This window comes from Salmo salar, chromosome ssa19, assembly GCF_905237065.1.
Source record: "Salmo salar chromosome ssa19, Ssal_v3.1, whole genome shotgun sequence".
Taxonomy (NCBI): Eukaryota; Metazoa; Chordata; class Actinopteri; order Salmoniformes; family Salmonidae; genus Salmo; species Salmo salar.
Window position 1 is genome coordinate 6265973 of NC_059460.1, and position 18898 is coordinate 6284870.

The window sequence follows — 18898 nt, forward strand, 5'->3', positions numbered from 1 at the left end:
CACGGTGAGAACCACACATGCGGAGATCATCCGTTCACCTACTCTGCATCTCACAAAGACACGGCGGTTGAAAACAAAAATCTCAAATTTGGACTCATCAGACCAAAGGACAGATTTCCACCAGTCTAATGTCCATTGCTTGTGTTTCTTGGCCCAAGCAAGTCTCTTCTTCTTATTGGTGTCCTTTAGTAGTGGTTTCTTTGCAGCAATTCGACCATGAAGGCCTGCTCACGCAGTCTCCTCTGAACAGTTGATGTTGAAATGTGTCTGTTACTTGAACTCTGTGAAGCATTTATTTGGGCTGCAATCTGAGGTGCAGTTAGCTCTAATTAACTTGTCCTCTGCTGCAGAGGTAACTCTGGGTCTTCCTTTCCTGTGGCGGCCCTCATGAGAGCCAGTTTCATCATAGCGCCTGATTGTTTTTGCGACTGCACTTGAAGAAAATGTGAAGTTCTTGACATTTTCCAGATTGACTGACCTTCATGTCTTAAAGTAATGATTGCCTGTCATTTCTCTTTTCTTGAGAGTGTGATGTGTATTCTTGTTGAAAGCCGAAACCTGAACTAGAGACCTCGGTTTAAAAGCTGACAGAGTTTTTATATACTTTTGTTTTATTTTGGATCCTGTGGCTCTGTTGGGGTTAGTTGCTGTGAGCGCTGCAGTCTGTCGCGGGATCCTGCCAGATTCCGCATAGGGGGAGAGACCCGAAAGCCCAGCTAGCCTAGCTGGCTCGGCGGTCTCAAATGGAGGTCGCTATTGAACATTTCCAGCGCTGCAGGAGCTTTGTTTACTTTGCTTTGTTCCGGGACAATGTGGATCGCTCTGACTTTCAATGTACCAGCTGCTGCTTGTGGAGGACTACAGGTGCGCAGTGTCTCCTCTTAACTTGTTATGGATAGGGGGCAGTATTTTCACGGCCGGATAAAAAAAATGTACCCGATTTAATCTGGTTATTACTCCTGCCCAGAAACTAGAATATGCATATAATTAGTAGCTTTGGATAGGAAACACTCCAAAGTTTCTAAAACTGTTTGAATGGTGTCTGTGAGTATAACAGAACTCAAATGGCAGGCCAAAACCTGAGAAGATTCTGTACAGGAAGTACCCTGTCTGACCATTTCTTGGCCTTCTTTGTCATCTCTATCCAAAACAGAGGATCTCTGCTGTAACGTGACACTTTCTAAGGCTCCCATAGGCTTTCAGAAGGCGCCAGAATGTTGAATGATGACTCTGCAGTCTCTGGCTGAAAAACAGTAGCGCATTTGGATAGTGGTCGATCTGAGAACAATGAGACGGGCGCACGCGTGCACGTGGAGAGGCCATTTTACATTTGCAGTCTTTGAACGAAAACAACGACTCCCGGTCGGAATATTATCGCTATTTTACGAGAAAAATCGCATAAAAATTGATTTTAAACAGCGTTTAACCTGTTAGGGCTAGGGGGCAGTATTGACACGGCTGGATAAAAAACGTACCCGATTTAATCTGGTTATTACTCCTGCCCAGAAACTAGAATATGCATATAATTAGTAGCTTTGGATAGAAAACACTCCAAAGTTTCTAAAACTGTTTGAATGGTGTCTGTGAGTATAACAGAACTCAAATGGCAGGTCAAAACCTGAGAAGATTCTGTACAGGAAGTACCCTGTCTGACCATTTCTTGGCCTTCTTTGCCATCTCTATCCATTACAAAGGATCTCTGCTGTTACGTGACACTTCCTACGGCTCACATGGTCTCTCAGAAGGCGGCAAAAAGCTGAATCGTGGCTTTGCAGGCTCTGGCTGAAACAAAGTAGCGCGTTTGGATAGTGGCTGGTTACAGTACTGTGAGACTCAGGCTCGTGCCCGCGTCGACCGAATGCTTTGTTTTCTTTCCTCTGTTTACCTAAACGGAGATTCCCGGTCGGAATATTATCGCTTTTTTTACGAGAAAAATGGCATAAAAATGGATTTTAAACAGCGGTTGACATGCTTCGAAGTACGGTAATGGAATATTTAGATTTTTTTTTGTCACGAATTGCGCCATGCTCGCGACCCTGATTTACCATTTCGGATAGTGTCTGGAACGCACGAACAAAACGCCGCTATTTGGATATAACGATGGATTATTTTGGACCAAACCAACATTTGTTATTGAAGTAGCAGTCCTGGGAGTGCATTCTGACGAAGACAACAAAGGTAATCAAACTTTTGTAATAGTAAATCTGATTTTGGTGAAGGCTAAACTTGCTGGGTGTCTAAATAGCTAGCCCGTGATGGCTGGGCTATGTACTTAGAATATTGCAAAATGTGCTTTCACCAAAAAGCTATTTTAAAATCGGACATATCGAGTGCATAGAGGAGTTCTGTATCTATAATTCTTAAAATAATTGTTATGCTTTTTGTGAACGTTTATCGTGAGTAATTTAGTAAATTGTTAGTAAATTCCCCGGAAGTTTGCGGGGGGTATGCTAGTTCTGAACGTTACATGCTAATGTAAAAGCTGGTTTTTGATATAAATATGAACTTGATTGAACAAAACATGCATGTATTGATAACATAATGTCCTAGGGTTGTCATCTGATGAAGATCATCAAAGGTTAGTGCTGCATTTAGCTGTGGTTTGGGTTTTTGTGACATTATATTCTAGCTTGAAAAATGGGTGTCTGATTATTTCTGGCTGGGTACTCTGCTGACATAATCTAATGTTTTGCTTTCGTTGTAAAGCCTTTTTGAAATCGGACAGTGTGGTTAGATTAACGAGAGTCTTGTCTTTAAAATGCTGTAAAATAGTCATATGTTTGAGAAATTGAAGTAATAGCATTTCTAAGGTATTTGAAAATCGCGCCACGGGATTCAACTGGCTGTTGCGTAGGTGGGACGAATTCGTCCTGCCTAGCCCAGAGAGGTTAACATGCTTCGAAGTACGGTAATGGAATATTTTGAATTTTTTTTGTCACGATACGCGTCCGCGCGTCACCCTTCGTTACCCTTCGAATAGTGTCTTGAACGCACTAACAAAACGCCGCTATTTGGATATAACTATGGATTATTTGGAACCAAACCAACATTTGTTGTTGAAGTAGAAGTCCTGGGAGTGCATTCTGACGAAGAACAGCAAAGGTAATCCAATTTTTCTTATAGTAAATCTGAGTTTGGTGAGGGCCAAACTTGGTGGGTGTCAAAATAGCTAGCCTGTGATGGCCGGGCTATCTACTCAGAATATTGCAAAATGTGCTTTCACCGAAAAGCTATTTTAAAATCGGACACCGCGATTGCATAAAAGAGTTCTGTATCTATAATTCTTAAAATAATTATGTTTTTTGTGAACGTTTATCGTGAGTAATTTAGTAAATTCACCGGCAGTGTTAGGTGGGAATGCTAGTTCTGAACGTCACATGCTAATGTAAAAAGCTGGTTTTTGATATAAATATGTACTTGATTGAACAAAACATGCATGTATTGTATAACATAATGTCCTAGGAGTGTCATCTGATGAAGATCATCAAAGGTTAGTGTTGCATTTAGCTGTGGTTTTGGTTTTTGTGACATTATATGCTAGCTTGAAAAATGGGTGTCTGATTATTTCTGGCTGGGTACTCTGCTGACATAATCTAATGTTTTGCTTTCGTTGTAAAGCCTTTTTGAAATCGGACAGTGTGGTTGGATTAACGAGAGTCTTATCTTTAAAATGGTGTAAAATAGTCCCACCTAGCCCATAGAGGTTAAAGGAAAGATTCACCAATTTTGAATGTTTATGTTATATAGTTTTTGTGCATCTCTGAATGATGTTCTATCGATTCCCGGGGTCATTTCATGTTTTCATGTGTATCTGAGTTATTCGCCATTAAAGGAATTTCAAGCAGGCAGATATACAGCCTGTATGACGAGTTTTGTTTATTTGATAAGGCAATAGCTCAGATACACATGAAAACACGAAATTACCCTTGGAATCGATAGAACATCACTCAGAGATGCACAAAAACAATTTAACATTCAAAATGGGTGAATCTTTCTTTAAAGGGATTTATTTTGAGAGCATGGAAATGAGAGTGGGGGAATAGGTGGAAGTAAAGAAACTGGCACTACGAGAATTCAAACCCCCCGTTACGAGCCTGCATCATCCAGAGGGGAACTACATCAACCTCCAGCACCTCATTCTTTCATGCAAAACGGGGACATATTCTATTTGTCGTGCATGGTCGAAGTCAGTCACTTTAGGTAAAAAACTAAATGAACAGGACCAGGTTTCCCGATAGGGATGGTACTTATGCTTACGAGTGTTTTAATGATGCATCGTTTCTATAACAGCCAAATATGTAACATTAATTTCCCATACCACCACATAGAGAGAACATTCACTAAGTATCTTTGGAACATGTGTCCATAGTGATAGGATCGAAAGGAAGGCAGCGATGCTCCCGGATCAGCTTTCTTCGTTTAAACCATAACATTAGAATGAATACACAATACTGATGACGGATCAGCTCCTGGATAGACTATCATCTAGGGCTGCACATTTTGAGGCTGTTATTTCTGATGGCTTAGCCTATAATAATGTAGTAAATCACATATTTGTCACATCATTGCACATGTTGTTACTCTTCATGAAATACACTTATTAGGTACACCCATCTAGTACCGGGTTGGAGCCCTCCTTTGGCTCCAGCCTGAATTCTTCAGGGCTTGGAAACGTTGCTTAATTGGTATCAAGGGACCTAACGTGTGTCAGGAAAGCATTCCCCACACCACCGCTACCAGCCTGAACCATTGACACCAGGCAGTAGGGCTGGGCGATATGACGATATATGTTGTGTGACGATGTTTTTCTATCGTTTCATATTATGCTCTATCGTTTATTTCATTGTGTTGCAAATTACACTCTTTACGGCAATATTTTTTGTCAATTGGACGACGCCTTGCATTCTTCCACACCTCCCGTGTAGAAGGAAATTTGCAACACAAACAAACATTGACGAGAGTGAATGTGACACAGAGCATGGAGACACGGAGCTCATACCTAAAAGAGGGGCTACTTCGGTCGCATGGACGTGGTTTGGGTATGAAAAGTCTGACATTGACCAGAGAACCGTCCTCTGCAATATATGCCGCAGGCCGGTCCCGACAACAGGCTCAAACACCACTAACCTCTTTTACCACCTATGCAAGATTCATGTGAAACAGTACGGTCGAGTGCTCAAAACAACCCCCAACTCAGATGTTGCAAGAGGCTTTTGCCCACGGCACACCATATGGCAAAGAATCACGAAGATGGAAGGAGATAACAGCTGCCGTTACAACTTACATCTGCAAAGACAAGGCCCCAATTTACACGGCCGAGAAATGGGGGTTTCGTGAGTTGGTGTGAACACTCGACCCAAGGTACCTGTCACGGCTGTTCGAATGATTGGACCAAAACGCTGCGTCAGTTTCGTTCCACGTATTTATTGGACAGTTATACTTAATGCGACACAAAATAAACTGAAGGAACAAAACAACAAACCATGACGCAGGAGGAACAAACACACTCACAAAATATAATCACCCGCAAAACACAAGTGGGACAAACATCAACTTAAATATGGCCTCCAATTAGAGACAATGACAACCAGCTGCCTCTAATTGGAGGTCATGCCAAACAAAACCCAACCTAGAAATACAAAACTAGAAACTAAACATAGAAATACAAAAATGGACAAACACCCCCCTGTCACGCCCTGACCTACTCTACCATAGAAAATAACAACTTACAATGGTCAGAATGTGAAATTACCAAATGCAAATTGATATGTGACACGTATTAATGCCAAAATAACATGCAAAACAGGCAAGCCCCCCCCAAAATATTTAGGCCTAAAATATATATTTTTATTTTGTTTGCAACTATAGTTGAAGTGTTTTCTAATTACCTTTTTTAGATTTTATACATTAATATTTTAGATTTTGCCCAAAGGTTCTAAATAAAAGGATAAATAATCAAATATGGCTAAGTACCTTTTATTTGTTAAGTATAATTCAAAATGTAGCAAGAAATAGGCCTTTACATGTGGTCATTTTATATAAACTATTTATTCAGTGAATTTACAGAACGTGCTATATCGTGATATGTATCGTTATCGGGATATGAGATTTTGGCCATATCGCCCAGCTCTACCAGGTAGGATAGGGCCATGGACTCATGCTGCTTACGTCAAATCCTGACTGACATCAGAATGACGCAACAGGAACCGGGATTCGTCGGACAAGGCAATGTTTTTCCACTCAATTGTCCAGTACTGGTGATCGCGTGACCACTGGAGGTGCTTGTTCTTGTTTTTAGCTGGTAGGAGTGGAACCTTGTGAGGTCTGCAATAGCCCATCCGTGACAAGGACGAGTTGTGCGTTCCGAGATGATGTTCTGCACACCACTGTTGTACTGGGTCGTTATTTGGCTGTTTGTGGCCTACCTATTAGCTTGCACGATTCTTTCCATTCTCCTTAGACTGCTCATCAACAAGCTGTTTTTGTCAACAGGACTGCCACCGACTGGATGTTTTTTTGTTTGTCGCACCATTCTTGCTAAACCCTTGACACTTTAGTACGTGAAAAGCCCAGGAGGCCGGCTGTTTCTGAGATACTGGAACCGGCGCGCCTGGCACCGACGTTCATACCACGCTCAAAGTCGCCTAGGCAACTCGTTTTGCCCATTCTAACGTTCAATCCAACAGTAACTGAATGACTTGATGCCTTATTTGCCTGCTTTATATTGCAAGCCACGGCCAAGTGACTAGGGCGGTGGTGATCATGACATTTTGTCTGCCGGTTATTGTCATGCAACAGACTGCCGGTCTCATGGTAATTGACCGTTAATTAACATACACACGTTCAGCATCTCCAGGCCTCTATGCATACAAGCTGCATACAAGCAGCTGATGTGCACCTTTGGTACATCTACTTGAAGGAAAACTGAGAGATTCTGCTTATAAACAGAGCAAGGGGACCGGGGACAATAGTTTGGTTAAACGGTACAAATATGACTTACGCAGATCGATCAAGATGGAAAAATACAAGCATGGGGACGAAGTGGAGGAGCGATTCAGCGGGTTGGACACAAGGCCTATGTGGCAGGGGCTCCTAACGATCACGGTATAAAAAAAGAAAGCCAGCCACATCACGGACATGTTCAATCTCTCCCTAGCTCAGGCCGCTATAACCACCTGCTTCAAGATGTCCGCTATCATCCAGTGCCCAAAAAAGGGAAAGTAACTTAACTGAATGACTACTGACCATTAGCACTCACTTCCATCATCATGAAGTGCTTCGAGAGACTAGTCAAAGATCATATCACCTCCTCCCTCCCCAACACACTCGACCCTCCAATTCGGCTACCGCACTGACAGATCCACGAACGATGCAATCGCCATTGCACTGCACACTGCCCTTAGCCACCTGTACAAAATGAATGCATATGTAAGGATGCTGTTCATCGACTACAGCGCGGTCTTCAATACCATAGTGCCCTCCCTATAAGCTCATTACAAAGCTCACAGCCGTGGGTCTGAACTCCTCCCTATGCAACTGGGTCCTGGACTTCCAGACGGGCCGCCCCCAGCTAGTGAAGGTAGGCAACATTACCTCCGCGACACTGATTATCATTACGGGGACCCACAAGGGTGCGTCCTCAGTCCCCTCCTGTATTCCCTGTATACCCACGACTGCGTGGCCTCACACAGTTCCAACTCTATCATCACGTTCGCTGACGACACGACAGTAGTTGGCCTGATCACCAACAATGACGAGACAGCCTACAGGGAGGAGGTAGGCAGTCTGATTGCATGGTGCCAGATAAACAACCTCTCCCTCAATGTTAGCAAGACAAAGGAACTGAATGTGGACTTCAGGAGGAACCAGGCTGGACACGCCCCCATCCTCATCAACAGGGCAGCCGTGGAGATGGTCAATAACTTCAAATTCCTCGGCATACACATCTCAGAGAAGCTGAAATGCTCTAATCACACGGACACCGTTGTGAAGAAGGCACGACAGCGACTCTTGAACAGGTCCTATACACTGGACTTAGTTATTTGGCAAGTTTAGTTGTGAATGATACAAACCTTAGAATGTCTTACAAATCTAAATATATATGGGCTGCATGATGCAACTATAGGCTATTGAGGATTTTAGAAAGTCTCAAAAAAAGGTTGTGCTTTGTTCCTTGCCTCAGGCTGCACAGCTGTTCTCTCATCAAGTGATCATATGTTCACCCATCAGACTATTCTCAATTTAATCTTGTCTTTACTAGTATGTAATATTTAGAGTGGCCCATTTATCAAATGGGCAGGGGAAAAAAGACATGCACTCGAATAGCGAATGGAGGCCACACGGTCTCCTACCGGTCCATTTTTCAATGATGCGCATTTCGGTGTTACAGCGGAGCGGTACATAATATGAGCAGCTGAGAAAAAAATATAAGAACACTTATTTCTCTCAATGCATCAACCACTGTTTGAGGAGTATGCTCTTACTGCGCGACAGGTGATATTTCGCTCAAACTCAGTATGCCATGGGCTCTCCAAACCATGTTCCTACAGCTACCCAGTGCTTAATTTGGGAAACCAAGTGAAATCTGTTTGGGAACATCGACAGTAACATGTTTTTGCAACAAAACATATTTCACTAAACTGTTGACAGCCCCTCTGCACGCTCGAAAAAGGAATAAAGGAGAGAGAGGAAATGGAAACGTGGTGGTGATAGTTTTGGTCACGACAATTTTTTTAAGTAACTCACAATTTTCCCAAAAAATAAGTTGAAATTGACTAAAGTATTTGGTCTCGACAGATCTTTATTTCACTGTTAATATTACAGAACTTAATATATCCATTTAAATCAGAAAATAATTATTAACACCACACTAAATAAAGTGGTTTGTCCGTTAAAAGTTGCAACATACTGCGGCGCAGCTTGCATGGTGCCGCAGAATTCTATGGCACGTTATTTAAGTGGCACGTTATTTAAGCGAGAACCACTGGTACCATTAATGCTAGTTAGTGCTAGTTTGACCACCAGAGGGCATCTTTGAGAAGCATTTGATAGTCTTCAATAGTGGCTGTACTAGAGAATGCAAGCACGCGGGAGACCGGGGTTCAATTCCCCAACAGGGAGGAAGGAGTAGGCTATCCTTGTAAATAAGAATTTGTTCTTAACTGATTCCATGTTTGTTATTTCATAGTTGTGATGTCTTCACTATTATTCTACAATGTAGAAAATAGTAAAAAATAAAGAAATACCCTGGAATGAGTAGGTGAGTCCAAACTTTTGACTGGTACTTGCTTAATTAATTTGATTAATATTATGGTGTTTCTATTCCTAGAAAAACTAAAAACCCTCTGGATTTCCGCTAGGATGGAACGGAAAATATGGCGTTGTACAACGTGACGGTCGGGAGTACAGTACTGGGCTATTTAGCTAAAGAAGCTCCGTGTCGTGCGGGCATGTGGGAGACCGGGGTTCAATTCCCCGACGGGGAAGAAAGAGTAGGCTGTCCTTGTAAATAAGAATTTGTTCTTAACCTGTTGGGGATAGGGGGCAGTATTTGCACGGCCGGATAAAAAACGTACCCGATTTAATCTGGTTACTACTCCTGCCCAGTAACTAGAATATGCATATAATTATTGGCTTTGGATAGAAAACACCCTAAAGTTTCTAAAACTGTTTGAATGGTGTCTGTGAGTATAACAGAACTCATATGGCAGGCAAAAACCTGAGAAGATTCCTTACAGGAAGTGGCCTGTCTGACAAGTTCTTGTTCTTCTTGGCTCTGTTTATTGAAAACTGAGGATCTTTGCTGTAACGTGACACTTCCTACGGCTCCCATAGGCTCTCAGAACCCGGGAAAAAGCTGAATGATGTAATTCCAGCCTCTGGCTGAAAAACATTAGCACGTTTGGATAGTGGCCGGTCAGAGTACCATCAGACTGAGGCTCGTGCACGAGTCGACCCCATGTTTTATTTTCTTTCGTCTTTGAACGTAAACACGCTTTCCCGGTCGGAATATTATCGCTTTTTTACGAGAAATATGGCATAAAAATGGATTTTAAACAGCGGTTGACATGCTTCGAAGTACGGTAATGGAATATTTAGAATTTTTCTGTCACGAAATGCGCCATGCTCGCCACCCTTATTTACCCTTTCGGATAGTGTCTTGAACGCACGAACAAAACGCGGATATTTGAATATAACTATGGATTATTTGGGACCAAACCAACATTTGTTATTGAAGTAGAAGTCCTGGGAGTGCATTCTGACGAAGAACAGCAAAGGTAATCAAACTTTTCTAATAGTAAATCGGAGTTTGGTGAAGGCTAAACTTGCTGGGTGTCTAAATACATAGCCCTGTGATGCCGGGCTATCTACTGAGAATATTGCAAAATGTGCTTTCACCGAAAAGCTATTTTAAAATCGGACATATCGAGTGCATAGAGGAGTTCTGTATCTATAATTCTTTAAATAATTGTTATGTTTTTTGTGAACGTTTATCGTGAGTAATTTAGTAAATTCACCGGATGTTTGCGGGGGGTATGCTAGCTCTGAACGTCACATGCTAATGTAAAAAAGCTGGTTTTTGATATAAATATGAACTTGATTGAACAAAACATGCATGCATTGTATAACATAATGTCCTAGGGTTGTCATCTGATGAAGATCATCAAAGGTTAGTGCTGCATTTAGCTGTGGTTTTGTTTTTTGTGACATTATATGCTAGCTTGAAAAATGGGTGTCTGATTATTTCTGGCTTGGTACTCTGCTAATATAATCTAATGTTTTGCTTTCGTTGTAAAGCCTTTTTGAAATCGGACAGTGTAGTTAGATTAACGAGAGTCTTGTCTTTAAAATGCTGTAAAATAGTCATATGTTTGAAAAATTGAAGTTTTCGGATTTTAGAGGAATTTGTATTTCGCGCCACGCCCATCATTGGATATTGGAGCAGGTGTTCCGCTAGCGGAACGTCTAGATGTAAGAGGTTAACTGACTTGCCTAGTTAAATGAAGGTTACACTAAGAGCATAACATTTCTACAGACTAATTTTCTAATTCTAGTCTAACCAAGACCCAAATGGAGATTAAGTGAAAATAAAAATCTCATTGACTTTTGAAGACCAGTCCCCATGCTTGTCTCAGAGCAGCGCGAAACGGTGCTAAAATAGTTGTAGGCTATTGCTTCAAATCCTATTGCATGTAACTTCAATATGCTCTTTAACCTCTATGGGCTAGGTGGGACGTTTGCATCCCACCTACTCAACAGCCAGTGTAATCCCGTGGCGCGTTATTCAAATACCTAAAAAATGCAAAGACTTATTTTACACCATTTTAAAGACAAGACTCTCGTTAATCTAACCACACTGTCCGATTTCAAAAAGGCTTTACAACGAAAGCAAAACATTAGATTATGTCAGCAGAGTACCCAGCCAGAAATAATCAGACACCCATTTTTCAAGCTAGCATATAATGTCACATAAACCCAAACCACAGCTAAATGCAGCACTAACCTTTGATGATCTTCATCAGATGACAACCCTGGATATTATGTTATACAATACATGCATGTTTTGTTCAATCAAGTTCATATTTATATCAAAAACCAGCTTTTTACATTAGCATGTGACTAGCATGTGACTAGCATTCCCACCGAACACTGCCGGTGAATTTACTAAATTACTCACGATAAACGTTCACAAAAAGCATAACAATTATTTTAAGAATTATAGATACAGAACTCCTCTATGCACTCGATATGTCCGATTTTAAAATAGCTTTTCGGTGAAAGCACATTTTGCAATATTCTCAGTAGATAGCCCGGCATCACAGGGCTATGTATTTAGACACCCAGCAAGTTTAGCCTTCACCAAACTCCGATTTACTATTAGAAAAGTTTGATTACCTTTGGTGTTCTTCGTCAGAATGCACTCCCAGGACTGCTACTTCAATAACAAATGTTGGTTTGGTCCCAAATAATCCATTGTTATATCCAAACAGCGGCGTTTTGTTCGTTGCGTCAAGACACTATCCGAAAGGGTAAATAAGGGTGGCGAGCATGGCGCATTTCGTGACAGAAAAATTCTAAATATTCCATTACCATACTTCGAAGCATGTCAACCGCTTTTTAAAATCAATTTTTATGCCATTTTTCTCGTAAAAAAAGCGATACTATTCCGACCGGGAAAGCCTGTATACGTACAAAGAGAGAGAAAATAAATACATCTCGTGCCCTCGTGCGCGAGCGTGAGTCTCAGAGTATTCTGACCAGCCACTATCCAAACGCGATAATGTGTTTCAGCCAGAGGCTGCCTCGATATCATTCAGCTTTTTCCTGGGTTCTGAGAGCCTATGGGAGCCGTAGGAAATGTCACGTTACGGCAAAGATCCTCAGTCTTCAATAAAAAGAGCCAAGATGAACAACAACTTGTCAGAGAGGGCGCTTCCTGTTTGGAATCTTCTCAGGTTTTTGCCTGCCATATGAGTTCTGTTATACTCACAGACACCATTCAAACAGTTTTAGAAACTTTAGGGTGTTTTCTATCCAAAGCCAATAATTATATGCATATTCTAGTTACTGGGCAGGAGTAGTAACCAGATTAAATCGGGTACGTTTTTTATCCGGCCGTGTCAATACTGCCCCCTAGCCCTAACAGGTTAAATAAATTAAAAAGTACACCACTTTGAACAGCACATTACTCAACACTAGTGAGACTCTTGTCGCCTATGGTAGGCCTACAGTATATCGAAAAATATTACGTGATTCTCCGCCAATAATTACATATAGAGGATTAGAGGATATTTCTGTAATTCAGTGATTTTTATTCCCAATAGTAATTCGTTATGGATCCATAACTAAATAAACATTGCAGTTTTGAAAGAGTATTTTTATCATTATTTTATTAACTTCTCTGGGAAAGGGGGGCAGTATTGAGTAGCTTGGATGAATGAGGTGCCCAGAGTAAACTGCCTGTTACTCAGGCCCAAAACCTAGAATATTCATATAATTAGTATATTTGGATAGAAAACACTCTGAAGTTTCTAAAACTGTTCGAATGATGTATGTGAGTATAACAGAACTCGTATGGCAGGCGAAAACCTGAGAACAAATCCAACCAGGAAATGGGAAATCTGAGGTTTGTAGTTTTTCAAGTGATTGCCTATCCAATATACAGTGTCTGTGTGGTCATATTGCACTTCCTAAGGCTTCCACTAGATGTCAACAGTCTTTAGAACATTGTTTCAGGATTCTACTGTGAATGGGAAGAGAATGAGAGCTGTTGGAATCCGGTGTCTGGCAGTAGGCCATCATCTCAGTCATGTGCGCGCACGGGCGGGAGCATGAGCTCCCTTCTCTTTCCTTTATGAAGACAAAGGAATTGTCCGGTTGGAAAATGATTGAAGACTTATGATAAAAACAACCCAAAGATTGATTCTATACATCTTTTGACATGTTTCTACGAACTGTAATGTTACTATTTTGACTTTTCGTCTGGACTAAACGCGCGCTCTTGTGAATTTGGAATGCTGGACTAAATGCGCGAACAAAAAGGAGGTATTTGGACATAAAGATGAACTTTATCGAAACAAAATGAACATTTACATTTACGTCATTTAGCAGACGCTCTTATCCAGAGCGACTTACAAATTGGTGCATTCACCTTATGATATCCAGTGGAACAACCACTTTACAATAGTACATCTATATCTTTTGGGGGGAGGGTAGGGGGGGGGTTTAGAAGGATTACTTAATCCTATCCCAGGTATTCCTTAAAGAGGTGGGGTTTCAGGTGTCTCCGGAAGGTGGTGATTGACTCCGCTGTCCTGGCGTCGTGAGGGAGCTTGTTCCACCATTGGGGTGCCAGAGCAGCGAACATTTATTGTGGAATTGGGATTCCTGGGAGTGCATTCCGATGACGATCATCAAAGGTAAGTGAATATTTATAATGCTATTTCTGACTTCTGTTGACTCCACAACATGGTGGGTATCTTTATGGCTTGTTTTGGTGACTGAGCGCTGTACTCAGATTATTACAAAGTGTGCTTTCGCCGTAAAGCTTTTTTGAAATCTGACACAGCGGTTGCATTAAGGAGAAGTTTATCTTTAATTCTATGCATAACAGTTGTATATTTTATCAACGTTTATGAGGAGTATTTCTGTAAATTGATGTCCTCATTCACCAGCAGTTTTGGAGGCAAAACATTTCTGAACATTATGTAAAATGAACTTTATCGAACAAAGCATACATGTATTTTGTAACATGAAGTACTATGAGTGCCATCTGATGAAGATCATCAAAGGTTAGTGATTAATTTTAGTTGTATTTCTGGTTTTTGTGATGCCTCTCCTTGCTTGGAAAATGGCTGTGTGGTTTTTCTTGTCTTGGTGCTGTCCTAACATAATCTAATGGTATGCTTTTGCCGTAAAGCCTTTTTGAAATCGGAGACTGTGGTTGGATTAATGAGAAGTTTATCTTTAAAATGGTTTATAGTACTTGTATGTGTGAGAAATTTGAATTATGAGATTTTTGTTGTTTTGAATTTGGCGCTCTGCTATTTCACTGGCTGTTGGCATAGGATCACATTTCCCAGAGAGGTTAACAAAAGCATAAAGATGCCATTATTAGTTACATTGTTTTAATTTGAACGTGCAGACTGGCACTAAGAACAGAACTGCGGGAACGTTTCCCTAGTCAGTGCCATTATTAGTGCAATGCCCCTTAACTTCTTGCGGATCAGTGGGACGCTACCGTCCCATTCGAGACCTTCCGGTGAAATTGCAGAGCGCCAAATTCAAATTAAATTATTATAAATATTAAACTTTCATGAAATCACAAGTGCAATACATCAAAATAAAACTTAACTTGTTGTTAATCCAGCCGCCGTGTCAGATTTCAAAAAGGCTTTACAGCGCCCAGCACACAAATGCATAACAAATCATTTTCAACTAGGGAGTTGCGACATGAAAGTCAGAAATAGCGATATAATATATGCCTTACCTTTGAAGATCTTCTTCTATTGGCACTCCAAAAGGTCCCAGTTACATTACAAATGGTCCTTTTGTTCGATAATGTCCTTCTTTATATCCATAAAAACTCAGTTTAGCTGGCGCACTTCAGTCTAATCCACCCGGTTTCCCTCCTTCAAAATGCATACAAAATGAATCCCAAATGTTACCAATAAACTTATCCAAACAAGGCAATCAACATTTATAATCAAACAATAGGTACCCTAATACGCAAATAAACAATACAATTTAAGACGGAGAATCGTTATTGTCTTTACCGGAGATAAACAAAAAGAACGCGCCATGCGCTTGGAAACACTACAGCCTAAATGGGAGCCACTTAGAAAAACTACAACTTCTCCCAAATGTTTTTTTAAACCAGCCTGAAACTCTTTCTAAAGACTGTTGACATCTAGTGGAATCCCTAGGAACTGCAATTTGGGAGGGTTTCGCCTTGTAATAAAAATGCCAGCCATTGAAATCAGTGGTAGGCTGAATTTCTTTTTTTGGGGGGGATGGTTTGTCCTCGGGGTTACGCCTTCCATTTCAGTTCTGTTATACTCACAGACATCATTTTTATTTCACAGTTTTGAAACTTTAGAGTGTTTTCTATCCAAATCTACCAATTATATGCATATCCTAGCTTCTGGGCCTGAGTAGCAGGCAGTTTACTTTGGGCACGCTTTTCATCCGGACGTCAAAATACCGCCCCCTATCCCAAAGAAGTTAACCTCTCTAGGCTAGGCGGGACGAATTCGTCCCACCTACGTAACAGCCACTTGCAGCCTGTGGCGCGATTTTCAAAATCTTAAAAATCCTATTACTTCAATTTCTCAAACATATGACTATTTTACAGCCATTTAAAGATAAGACTCTCGTTAATCTAACCACACTGTCCGATTTCAAAAAGGCTTTACAACGAAAGCAAAACATTAGATTATGTCAGCAGAGTACCAAGCCAGAAATAATCAGACACCCATTTTTCAAGCCAGCATATAATGTCACCAAAACCCAGAAGACAGCTAAATGCAGCACTCACCTTTGATGATCTTCATCAGATGACAACCCTAGGACATTATGTTATACAATACATGCATGTTTTGTTCAATCAAGTTCATATTTATATCAAAAACCAGCTTTTTACATTAGCATGTGACGTTCAGAACTAGCATACCCCCCGCAAACTTACGGGGAATTCGCTAACATTTTACTAAATTACTCACGATAAACGTTCACAAAAAGCATAACAATTATTTTAAGAATTATAGATACAGACCTCCTCTATGCACTCGATATGTCCGATTTTAAAATAGCTTTTGGTGAAAGCACATTTTGCAATATTCTAAGTACATAGCCCAGGCATCACGGGCTCGCTATTTAGACACCCGGCAAGTTTAGCACTCACCATAATCATATTTACTATTATAAAAATGTCATTACCTTTTGTTGTCTTCGTCAGAATGCACACCCAGGACGTCTACTTCAATAACAAATGTTGGTTTGGTCCAAAATAATCCATCGTTATATCCGAATAGCGGCGTTTTGTTCAGTGCGTTCCAGACACTATCCGAAATAGTAAAGAAGTGTCGCGCTTGGCGCAATTCCTGACAATAAAATTCAAAGTATTCCATTGCCGTACGTCGAAGCATGTCAACCGCTGTTTAAAATCAATTTTTACGTCATTTTTCTCGTAGAAAAGCGATAATATTCCGACAGGGAATCTCCTTTTCGGCAAACAGAGGAAAAAAATCCCAAAGGCGGGGGCGGTCGGGGTCACGCGCATAAGCTAGTGTCTCTTGATGGGCCACTTGAGAAAGGCGATAATGTGTTTCAGCCTGGGGCTGGAATGACGACATTCTCTTTTTTTCCCGGGCTCTGAGAGCCTATGGAAGACGTGGGAAGTGTCACGTTAGAGCAGAGATCCTTAGTAAATGATAGAGATGGCAAAGAAGTTCCAGAAATGGTCAGACAGGCCACTTCCTGTAAAGGAATCTCTCAGGTTTTGACCTGCCATTTGAGTTCTGTTATACTCACAGACACCATTCAAACAGTTTTAGAAAATTTAGGGTGTTTTCTATCCATATGTAATAAGTATATGCATATTCTAGTTACTGAGTAGGAGTGGTAACCAGATTAAATCGGGTATGTTTTTTATCCAGCCGTGTCAATGCTGCCCCCTAGCCCTAACAGGTTAAAGTGTTGCCAGTGTAGCAGGCGGCACGGGTATTGAACCAGCATCTGTAGCAACACAGCTTGCACTGCTATGCAGTGTCTTAGACCGTTGCGACACTTATCTCCAATATATCGTCCATGTAAAAAACCTGTCTGATCTTGATGAACAATATCTGTTAAAGCCTTTTTTATTCTATGTGCTATGCATTTCGCCAGGATTTTCGCACAACAGTGAAGTGTAGGAGGCCTCCAGTTTTTTAAATGGACTGGATCTTTTATACTTACCACCTGGGTCCTGTTTTAGTAGTTATGAAATCAGACCACCTTGAGTACCTGTAGTAGGGTGGCTACTTTGAAGAATCTCAAATATAAAATATATTTTGATTTGTTTATCACTTTTTTGGTTACTACATGATTCCATGTGTTATTTCATTTTTTTTTGTCTTCACTATTATTCTACAATGTAGAAAATAGTAAAAATAAAAAATAACATTTGAATGAGTAGGTGTCCAAACTTTTGACTGATATATATTTTAAAAAAGTTAAATGATTCCTGTACTGCCCGTTCCTGTGGATTGTCATTCTTTTCCCGTCCTGTCCCGAAATTGACTTTAGAATTTCACTCCCATTGCTGGACGAGTCCCGCGGGACTCCCAAGGTAATATCAACCTCTAGCGGGAGGGCAAAGCATAATTTAACATTGCACTTATCTGTTCTACGAGTAGCCCAAGTCTTTAATTACAAGCTTTTGGGTTAGGTGCAACTTTAGTAACAATGGTTTTGAGAAACAGCTCAGATATAACAATGCTCCTATGAAGGTTTTAATGATTTAGGAAACAGGGCCCAAGGACAACAGACCTTCAGAATTGGAGCTGAGCACCCTTGCCCTTAAAAAATGTGATTCTGTTTGTGTGTTTGTCTTTTATTATCTGACTTGCATATTCAATGTATTTTGCAGACTGAGCGTCTCCGGAAGGAGGAGGCCCTGCGGCAGGATGAGGTCCAGGCTCTGCAGGCGGAGAGGGCCACGCTGCAGATGGAGACGGCCCAGCTGAAGACCCGTGTGGAGGAGCAGAGGGACGAGTTGCATACCCAGAAGAGGAAACAGGCGGCCAACATCAAGGACCTGACCAAGCAGCTAACTCTAGGTCAGAAACCGTCCACAGTCTAACTACATAGTTGATGGTGCGTCAGAAATCAACCACACTCAAATCAAGATGTTACCACAAGGTTAGAAACCTTCCACGTTTCAGACCTGGGTTCAATTACATGTGTAGTGAAATATTTATTATTTAAACACTTATTTTCTAATATTGTTGCCAAGTCAGCTATTTCTATTTGAAAGTATTTCAAAATAAAAATAAAATGCAATTGCGAATTACCGTCATCCAAAATTCCATGACCATCACAGCCCTAGTTATGGTATGTAACCCCGGTTCTCTGAAGGAGTTGAGGGAGACATTTCACTATGGGAAACGGCCTTGTGCGGGTCATTCGCTGAAGACGTATTCAATCTCGCCTAACAGGCAAATAAGGGATTTGCGGGTGTAAGCCTTGCCTGCCTATACTGTATAACACGCCCCAAGCCATGGTTCCCTCATCCCTCATGCAAATCGTGCAAGAGGGTCAATCTGGTGAGAAGTCTCCCTCATCTCTTTCGGGGGAACCGGCAGGTAGCTTAGTGGGCCGATAACCAAAAGGTTGCTCGCTGGTTCAAATCCCCAAGCCG

The 18898-nt window shown here is 41.1% G+C and overlaps 1 protein-coding gene across 6 annotated transcripts in view; it reads left to right on the forward strand.

The window, feature by feature from the left end:
- The window catches only part of ccdc186 (coiled-coil domain-containing protein 186), a 146777-nt gene that overhangs the window by 86396 nt on the left and 41483 nt on the right, over nt 1–18898 (forward strand). For all 6 annotated transcript variants that reach the window (XM_045702015.1, XM_014157070.2, XM_014157071.2 and 3 more), the window contains one exon: nt 18128–18317. In XM_045702015.1, coding sequence (XP_045557971.1) covers nt 18128–18317 — 190 coding nt within the window. The remainder of the gene's footprint in view (nt 1–18127; nt 18318–18898) is intronic.